Raw genomic sequence first — 10426 nt, 5'->3', positions numbered from 1 at the left:
CACACATGTATTTGTAGGGCAGATGCGCAGACAAACTACTAAAGGACAAACAAGGCTCCGTTACAGCGCCTGCCTCAGCAAAGGGGAATTAGCGGAAGGAAGTGTTAACTGGGGGAAAAAAACAAAAAAAAAAAACAACAACAAAAAAAAAAAACAAAACTTCCCATCGCACACACTTAAAAAATGTCATTCAATTTAAAAGTAGGTAATGGAAGCAAAAGACCTTAGAATAATAATGATGTACGAAGGAAATTTTCATTCCCAACCCATCCCCTACTCACACAGTCCTTTTATTTTTCCGTGTATTTTTTTTTATTTTTAAACTACGAACGCATTAATCTCTAGTTTTACACGAAGATTACATTTGGCTACCTTCATCTGCAGGTGGATGTTTTTGCATACTCCTTGGTTGTGTAGGATTCCACCCCCTTCCCCGCCCCGCCCCATCTGCGGTTGTAAATACAACACATACACATGCACAAGCTAACCGCCCGGCGAGCCGGCACCACCTCCAAGCCGCCCCCGCCTCCCGGAGGCCCACGTGCTCCCTAGGCCCCCTTCGCGGGCTGTTTCCGGCGATGCCTGTCTGAAGGCACCAGTCTGAAGCCCCGCCTATTCTCTCCTTCCCGGTCTCTGAAAGCACCCCTCAGCGCGAGGCACGGCGGGCGGCGCCTCAGGCAGCTCGGTGGACAGGCCGGCCTCCGGCGCGCCGCGGGCCTCGGAAGACCCCAGCGACGGCCGTGGCGTAGAGCCGGGTGGACGCGGCGGTAGCGGTGGGCGTAGCGGCGGGCGTTGCGACTGACTGCGCGGGTTGTCTGCAGGATTCGCTTCCCTGGCCGCCCTCGCCGCGCTGGCTGATTGTTGTGCAGCCGGCGCCATGTCTGTGAGCGAGATCTTCGTGGAGCTTCAGGGCTTTTTGGCTGCCGAGCAGGACATCCGAGAGGCGAGCCCCTCCCTCCCATTCCCTTTCCCTTTCCCTGCCTAGCTGGGCCACATAGCCGGGCGTTCCTGCGTCGCTCAGTTTCGGGCGGTGGGGACACCTTCGAGGGTGGGTTGCTTCCCCTTTAGTTTCAGGTTAGGGCACTTCCCTACCCCAGCCCTGGATTCTGCTGCTCCCTTGAATCCGTATTCCGGGTCTCAGCATCTCAACATCATCTGCCTCATTTGAGTGTCAATTTTCCTCTCTTTCAGCAGTTGTTTATGTCGAAGGCTCGGTTAGTGTCTGGGTCTCAGTCAACACGTTTTGTCTGTTGTTGGTGTCTTAAAAGCACACGTGACTTCTTTTAAAATATCTCATATGACTTCTTATCTCACATAGAATAAAAATCTATACTCAACTTTGGTCTACAAAGCTTCTCTCCAATCTCATTTTAGTTTCTATATTATGTTCAGCTAATACCCTTTTTGTTCTTTTAGCGATCGAAATAGTTTCCTGCCTCAGGACTCTTGCATGTACTGTTTGCATTTCTTGGAATTTGCTTCTTTGATCATATTCATCTTCTTGACCTCACAATCTAGTTCGTTCACCGTTATATTTTCTAGTAGCACATTAACTACTTTTAAGATATTTGTGTGATTATTATTACTATTTTTTGCAGTACTGGGGATCGAACTCAGGGCCTTGTGCTTGCGAGGCAAGCACTTTACCAGCTGAGCTATCTCCCCAACCCCTGTGTGATTATTTTTAAAATCGTCTTCTCTGTTATTTGCTAAACTGCCGGAGGGTGGGGACCCACCGCTTGGTTTCCCAGTATTTACAGTTTCTAATGCGTAAATATACTCAGTGAATATTTGTAAAATAAATGAAATGAAAAATACCCAACCGTTCTATTAAGTACAATTCTTCATTGCATTCCCAGTTATCTCTCTTTTAAAAAAATATATTTTTAGTTGTAGATAGACATAATACCTTTATTTATTTATTTATTTATTTATTTATTTATTTATTTTTATGCGGTGCTGAGGATTGAACCCAATGTCTCACACATGCTAGGCAAGTGCTCTACCACCGAGCTACAACTCCAGCCCACATAATCATCTCTTTTAATTGTTAAATTTTATAGTGTCTTATGTGGATAGGTGATGAGTGGCTGTTATCTTTTTTTTTTCTTTTGGTACTGGAGATTAACCCAGGGGCATTTTACCCCATTTTTTATTTTTCATTTTGAGACATGGTTTGCTAAGTTGCTTAGGGCCTCACTAAGTTTCTGAGGCTGGCTTTGAACTTATGATCCTCTTGTCTGAATCTCCTGAGTCACTGGGATTTCAGGTGTGGGCCACCATGCCTAGTGTCTATTATCTTTTGAAGGCTATCTGAAGAATCTGATTTTTTAGTAGTCTTCTGAAGTTCTCACACTTGAAATAAGTGGAAAAGTCAGTATTCAAACCTGATTATTTTTTGTACAGGTTCTGCCCTTGTGAAGACCATTAGTATTTTGAATGTATTTGAAAGTATAATCTAATAATATGCTCTAGTGTGTTTGGTATGAGTCTGTGATAGTGATTGTGTTGTTTATCTGATTTTGATTTTTCATTCTTTCTAGGAAATTCGAAAAGTTGTACAGAGTTTAGAACAAACAGCTCGAGAGATTTTAACTCTTCTGCAAGGGGTCCATCAGGGTGCTGGGTTTCAGGACAGTAAGTGTGTTTTGATTTTGAATGTTTGTATCAAAGTTGTTATTTTAAAAATTTTTAATTTTAATTAGTTATACGTGATGGTAGAATGCATTTTGACACATCGTACGTAAATGGAGTATAATTTTTCATTCTTCTGGTTGTACTTGATATATGTATAAAATTATTGATTTCTTATTTAATTTCCATGCAGAATGCATACTTGATGTGTCTCATTTTATTATGAAAAATGTCCATTATGCCTTTTGGTGAGTAGAAATTGGAGAAGGTGGTTTGATCATATTACAGGTTTATAATATTTTTTTGTGTTTGGTTGATTTTCACATCAACATAGTGTGGTTTGAAAATGGATGTTTTATATTATGGAATTTTACTGACATTAATTACAGTATTAGTATAAAATGTTCTCAAATTAATGTGTAAATAGTGAACCCCTTGAATGAGAATTACATATGTCAAGTTGAGACATAGAACTTTTACTGTACAATACAGCCAGGATAGCTAAAAGAGTGAAAACTGTTTTCAAATGGAAAATAATAATGTTGCTTACAGGTGTCAGAGGTAAGTCATTTACTCCACAATGTGGAACGGGTCAGCCTGAGTGGTCAAACATAGGAACTAAAAGCTGTCCAATTTTAGACATCCTTTTCAGACTGAGTAGGAATAGTAGCTAGTGTACAGTCTCTTAAGGATGTTTTTTAAAATGATGCCTTACAGATTACCAATGTGTTTCCTAACATACTCCCTTCACACAAGTTTTTGTTATTTTTAAATTTGATTAATTAGTAGAGGAACTAGTCATAATTTTTAGAGCCAGATGTCAAGGCACAGACATGGTTTTGAGAGTTTTAAAGAAGTTATTAATTTTCAGGTAGACTGCATAGACTATTAAGCAAGAACTGTTATTTGAAGTTTGTTAAGTTCTTTATGTTTGATTATCTTTTGTGATCAGTTCCAAAGAGGTGTTTGAAAGCTCGAGAACATTTTGGCACAGTAAAAACACATCTAACGTCTCTGAAGACCAAGTTCCCTGCTGAACAGTATTACAGGTTTGTAAAAGTATCATTGTTTTATAATGTTAGGTAATAAAAGGCAGGCCAAAAATTATAGGTTCTGAATAACTGCTTTTGACCACTTAAAAATCTCTATATGTAGGAAGAAACAACAAATAGAATAATACTGATAATGGTGGTAACAGTATTGATGATTTTATTTTCTCCATTCTTGAAAAATTTCTTAAGAAACATATTTTACTTTTGCAGTGGAAAAGTAATTAGGAAAATATCTAATGTTTAAAGGTCAAATCGAGAATATATTTTTGTTATATTCATGTTTCTTAAAATTGGGTGAACTGTATTTATGCTATTAAGATTATGAGATGAGGTGGAAGTGTACATATGGAGTTTAATTTTATCTCATAACTTGAATTTTGCTGCCAAGGGACTTTTTTGGGGGGAATTGGAATTGAACCCAGGGGTATTCCACCATTGAGCTACATCCCCAATCCTTTTTTTTTTTTTTTTTAATTTTGATAAAGAGTGTCACTAAGTTGGTTAGGGCCCTTCTTAGTTACTGAGGCTGACTTTGAACTTGTGATCCTCCTGCTTCAGCCTCTTGAATTGTGGGATTACAGGCATGTGCCACTGTTCTTGGCCTAATGGGCATATTTAGCTAATATTTTATGCTATATCTCATTGAATTTACAACACCATTAGTTTTATAAATACTGTTATTTTATATGGCAGTAGGGAAGAAAAAGGTTGGTAGTCATGATTGTGAAATGTAGGTCATAAAATACATATCTAGATTTCATACATGTTAAACTGGGAAAAACTGCATCTGAGTGTTGATGAGATAAATAAGAGTGAAGGATTTATACATTCATTTTCTTACTAAAAAAGTTATTCTTTTGAACATATAATTAAATGGTTGGGATGTATATGAGGGGTGGATAATGTAACTGCACAAAAAAATTCTTTATGGCAGGGTTTGGCAAACCACTAGTGGCCCACTGCCTCAGAGGTAAGGATGACTTTTATATTTTAAAGGGTTGTTAAAAGAAAAACTCAAGAGTGTGTGACAGAAAGTGAAAGTGGCTCAGAGTCTAAAATGTTTACTTCCTGGCCCTTTACAGAAAGAGTTTGCTAATCCATGCCGTAAGGTAATGATTGAAACGCTCAGAGGTAGGACAATAGAACTGGTAGGGTCTTTAGAAACCATTAACTCTTGAGGTTGCCTTTTGGCTGGGTTGGCCCTCAGAAAATTTTGTATGACCTACATTGTGTTGAGAAACTTTTTTTTTTTGCTTTTGGGAAAGATTTTTAAATTATAAATTCAGTTTTCAAAAGAGAAACATTTTTTAATATATGTATTTTTAGTTGTTTTTGGACCTTTATTTTATTCATTTATTTATATATGGTATTAAGAATCAAACCCAGTGCCTCACACACGTTAGGCATGTGCTCTACCACTGAGCCTCAACCGCAGCTCCGAGGAACATTTTTTGAGTTTGTTGCCACATTTAAATATCAGCAGGCCTGGAATACATGTCCAGAGGAATAGGTAAAATTGCTGTTCCTGTCATGCTTCTAACTTAGTACTTTTTTTTTTTTTTTTTTTTGTGGTACTAGGGATCGAACTCAGGGCCTTGTGCTTGCAAGGCAAGCACTCTACCAGCTGAGCTATCCCCCCATCCCTAGCTTAGTACTTTTTTTTTTTGGTGGTTTATTTGGTTATGGGTTCTGTGTTTCCCAGGTTGGTTTTTAATTCTCCTGAGCTTAAATGATTTTTCTGCTTCTGTCTCCTGAGTGTTGGGATTACAAGTGTGCCATTGTGCCCAGCAGTATCCTGAGTTTTTAAGTTCTCTATTTAGTGATTGAAAAATGATAATTTTGTGAATTAGGATTTTCCTGATGCCCCATACTCAAAGTGTAGGAATAAATTAGATGTTGAGGCTGATATACAATTGCGGTTTTCATCAGTCTTCAATTGCAGTTTTTAATACTTTATTTTTTTTGTGGTGCTGGGATCAAACCCAGAGCTATGTGCATGCTAGGCAGCAATTTACCACTGAGCTATGTTCCTAGCCTTTTGGTTTTTTTCTCAGAGCAGTCACTTTTTTTTGGTGTTGGGGATTGAACCTAGGGACACTTAACCACTGTGCCACATCCCCGGCCCTTTTTATTTTTAATTTTGAAACAGGGTCTCGCTAAGTTACTGAGGCTGCCTTTGAACTTGTGATCCTCCTACCTCAGCCTCCTGAGCTGCTGGGATTACAGGTGTGTGCCACTGCACTAGCAAAGCAGTATCACTTCTTAAGCACCCTTGTTGTCGATTATTTTTTATTGCAAATTTTGTATTCATCAAAATTGGATCTTGCTTCTTATTGATTAAACTTATAATAAGTAAATGATATTAAATTTGAACTTAAAAAACATTTTTTACTAAATCATTTAATATATTTGAATGTCCTGTAGCTCTTATATGTTTTACATATTGGGGTTTCACATAAGATAGTATTTGAAAATTTTTAAACCATTTAGACATGCTTGTACTACACTGTCTTTCCAAAGATCCCTCACGACTGAATGTGCTTACTTTCACACAGATTTCATGAGCATTGGAGGTTCGTGTTGCAGCGCTTGGTCTTCTTGGCAGCATTTGTTGTGTATTTGGAAACAGAAACACTAGTGACTCGAGAAGCAGTTACAGAAATTCTTGGCAGTAAGTAGTGTCTTCATTAGCAGGACTTGCAGAATCAGGCATGGTAACTAAGTTTTTGGTGGGAGGAGCTGTTGCTTATACTTTTGATTTATTAAAACAAAGGAGAATTAAATAGGAAGCTAGTTTCTTGGAAACAAACTGAAAATGTTGTGGCTTGCTCACTTATATTTGGGTAATTCTTTTTGTTTTTAAAATTTAATTTATGAACATTTCAGGTCAATAGAAAACTCGAAAGAATAGTATAATGAACATGTATTTACAGTCAGATTCTCCACTTTTTAACATTTTGCTGCGTTTGCTTGGCCTTCTCACTTTGTGTGTGTGTCTGTTTATAAACCTTTTGGAAGTCAATTGTAAATATCATGACTTCTCCATAAAGGCTTCATCTTGCATTTTTTAACAGGAAGGATATTCTCCGATATAACTGTATACTATTTTTTTTTTTTTTTTTTTTTTTTTTTTAGTTGTAGATGGACACAATACCTTTACTTTATTTACTTATTTTTTAATGTGGTGCTGAGGATTGAACCCAGTGCCTCACACATGCTAGGCAAGTGCTCTACTGCTGAGCTGCAACCCCAGCCCTGGATACCCTTCTTGATGGTATCATTTTTTCAGAGAAGACTGGAAAGAAAAATTGTACTTTGTTGAATAGTTTGAAAAATCCACAGTATGGTCTAGTTACTGCAGGTGTAAACACCTTAAAAAAACCATAAATGATTTGTCCTTCATTTACTTTGAAATTAATTTTATACATATATATATATTATGCATATATGTGTGTATTTGTATTTTTAGGCTTAAGTTGCATTCATATAATGACTTTGTTTTTATTTTGATATGGTTTTTAGTTGAACCAGATCGGGAAAAGGGATTTCATCTGGATGTAGAAGATTATCTCTCAGGAGTTTTAATTCTTGCTAGTGAACTGGTAAGAAGCTCAATAATTTATGGATTGCCTTTTTGATCTTCTTGCTTTTAAAACTCTCAGTTTTTAAAATGGAAACAAAACTCAGGAAGTCTTAATTTTCTAAGCCATCTTATCAATCATCAAATAGTCATTGACTGTACTATATGTGTTATAGATAATGAAGTTTTTTTTTTTGGTGGGGGGATGCCAGGGATGGAACCCAGGGCCTTGTGCATGCTAGGCAGTTGCTCTACCACTAAGCTACGCATCTACCCTTGCATTTTGGTAATACAAAGTTTCAAAAGATACCTCTTCATTTAGAGTAGTGGTAGGTCATATATTCCTGGTAACTTTTAGTCAACTTTTGTGTTGCTGTGACCAGTATATCTTACAAGAACAAATGTAAAGGAGGAAAAATTTATCTTGGCTCATGGTTTCAAAGTTTCAGTCTGTGGTCAGACAGCTCTGTAGCTCTGGGCCCGAGGTGAGGCATAACAGATGGGTGTTGCGGTGTGGAAGTGGTTCAGGACATGGCAACCAAGAAGCAGAGAGAGATTTCCACTTGCCAGGGATAAAATATAAACCTCAAATGCATGTCCCCAGTCACCTACTTCCTCCAGCCATACCCTACTTGTCCATAGTTACCATTCAGTTAATCCATATTAGTAGATTAATCCACTGATTAGGTTATAGCCCTCAGTCTAATCATTTCACCTCTGAGTGTTCTTGCAATGTCTCACACATGAGCTTTTGGGGGACCACATATCTAAACCTTAACACTGTGTTAATTCACATAATTAATTTAGCAATATACCTATGTAATTGTATGAGGTATTCATATACATTTTCCCCCAATCTCCTTGGGAAATTATCCTGTAAAAGAATCTTGTGAAAGGAAAAAAGCTATTACTAGCAGAGTTGAATAGTTGTGATAGAGTTGGTGCAGCCTGTAGAGGTGAAAATATTTAATGTCTGACTCTTTAAGATCAAATTTGCCTATCTTTGCTCCAAAGGAGAGGAGCCCAGGGCTGATAATATTATTCTTTGATCTTTCACCCTAGATTTTTGATGGGAGGGTTTACCAGGAATTGAACCTAGGAGCACCTATTGAGCTACATCCCCAACCATTCTTAGGTTTTTATTTTGAGATAGGGCCTACTAAGTTGCTGAGGTTGACTTTGAACTTTTGATCATCCTGCCTCAGCCTCCCAGATTGCTGGGATTACAGCTGTGTGCCACCAAGTCTAGCTGATCCTGGATTCTTGCAGTTTCTAAACTTCTTTCTCATGTTCCAGAACTGTTGCTGTAGTTCTGGTAATTCATGTCTTTATTCCAGCAAGTAGTAGGAGGAAATAGGAAAAGGGCGTACCCCTCGCTTTAAGGATATTGGTTTAAAGTTGTACACACAGTTTCTGTGTAATATTTTGGTGTTGTGGGGCTGGGAAAGTAGTTCATTGGTAGAATGCTTGCCTAGAATGTGCAAGCCCAGGGTTCAATTCCTAGCACTGCAAACAGAACAAAAAAGAACATTATAGTGCCTTGACATGGGAGACAGAAATGGGGTGTATGTGTGCGAGGTGAAAATTTGAGAAATTTTTCAGTGAGGAAGATGGGGAGAAGGGATATTGGAGCTCACTGGTGTGCTGTACCTCTTGACGTAGGCTTGTTGGAGACACCTCACCAGTACTTGACCTTCCAGTACCTTGTTAATGTCAGTGATTAGTGTGAGGTGTTTTAAGTCCATATGTATGGGAACACACTAAATAGGTAGTCTCGGAAGACTGTGGAGGATTTTATGGAGAATGAAAATTTTGAGTTGGGTCTTGAAATCAGTCAGTCTTATCTGCCCTTCAAGATCATGTTTCAATGACTTGATTTTAGCTTCTTGTCCTATCTTTGTGTCTTACTGATATTAGGTGACTGGAGTTACAGCTGTGTAGGTACACTCTAAGACTGTGATCATTTGGCCCAAGACTTGAAAAGATAGGCAGAGCTACTGAGAGTATCCTACCATTTCTTTCTGCTATATGTTAGCTGATGAGTTGTAAAGATGATACTTGCTTAATGTTATGTACTTTATTGCACAATAGCCAGTTTAAGACATAAGTGAAATTTTAGAAGATATTAACTTTATTAAACCTGTTATTTGGCAGAAATGGTCTCATTTCTTGTGGGGTTCTTCTTAGAAAAGCTCCTGTTTTGTCTGTGCTTACTGGTACCTTGAGCAGAGAACATCAGCATAGCTTTCTAGGCCTGAGGTTCCTCTAATTGTGAGCCACATGAAGTTATACTAAGGAAGAACTACATTGTTACGTGCCCCTGTTTCTCTTTCCTTGTGCAGTCTAGGCTGTCTGTCAACAGTGTGACTGCTGGAGACTACTCTCGGCCCCTCCACATCTCCACCTTTATCAATGAATTGGATTCTGGTTTCCGCCTTCTCAACCTGAAAAACGACTCTCTGAGGAAGCGCTACGATGGCTTGAAGTATGATGTGAAGAAAGTAGAGGAGGTGGTCTATGATCTCTCCATCCGGGGCTTCAATAAGGAGACAGCAGCGGCTTGTGTTGAAAAATAGGAGGCTCTCCCTGCTTCTGGCCTTGCTGACCTCAGCAGTTGCCAGGGATGGCTGAGCACATAGTGCCTCTTACCGTAGTTAGGATACCCAGTTGCTAAACACTGCGCTTTATTTTCTTAACCAGTTGTGTGGTGTGAGTATCAGAATTGAAACACTTTTTTGGGGATTTAAAAAAAAATAGCCTTTACATGGACAGATTTTTCTTTCTTGTTTCAGTATTTGCTCTGTAATTTGTTATATTTCAGTTCTGTCAAAAAGTGTAAATGTCAGTCTCTTGGTAAAGTCCTTTTCTTGCTTACCCTGACTGTGGATGTACTGATTGAGAAGTTTATTGTCTCGTTTGTGATTCTTCAGAAGTGACACTCAATATTTTCTATATCTAAGTTAGCCATCCATTTCCAGGTGTAGCCTGGATATAATATAAAAATAGATAATTAAAAAGGATGGTTGGCAAGCAAGAACTTACTTTCTCTTCCTTATTTTAAGCCTTTGAGTAAATGAGATGTTGAATTTTTTGCCAAGGGAATTACAGCCCTGGGTTCTCTCTCACTGCCATCAGAATATAAAAGATTAAACTGCAAAAT

The 10426-nt window shown here is 38.4% G+C and overlaps 1 protein-coding gene across 1 annotated transcript; it reads left to right on the top strand.

Annotated features, from left to right (window-relative positions):
* The first annotated feature begins 719 nt into the window (after positions 1-719).
* Positions 720-10146, top strand: TSN (translin). Its single transcript, XM_079134805.1, has 6 exons — positions 720-943; positions 2544-2637; positions 3587-3683; positions 6242-6357; positions 7209-7288; positions 9609-10146. Exons 1-6 carry the CDS (start codon positions 878-880, stop codon positions 9840-9842), a joined length of 687 nt encoding a protein of 228 aa, XP_078990931.1. The 5' UTR covers positions 720-877; the 3' UTR covers positions 9843-10146.
* Positions 10147-10426: the final 280 nt, after the last annotated feature.

This window comes from Sciurus vulgaris (assembly GCF_902686455.1).
Source record: "Sciurus vulgaris genome assembly, chromosome: 3".
NCBI lineage: Eukaryota > Metazoa > Chordata > Mammalia > Rodentia > Sciuridae > Sciurus > Sciurus vulgaris.
This window is presented reverse-complemented; position numbering and strand designations above follow the sequence as displayed.

Bases quoted from the DNA above. Each gene is read 5' to 3' on its own strand.
- TSN (XM_079134805.1), top strand. From the start codon at position 878: ATGTCTGTGAGCGAGATCTTCGTGGAGCTTCAGGGCTTTTTGGCTGCC. The intron at 2,638-3,586 runs GTAAGTGTGTTT...TTTTGTGATCAG, and splicing joins GGGTGCTGGGTTTCAGGACA to TTCCAAAGAGGTGTTTGAAA. The intron at 7,289-9,608 runs GTAAGAAGCTCA...TTCCTTGTGCAG, and splicing joins TAATTCTTGCTAGTGAACTG to TCTAGGCTGTCTGTCAACAG.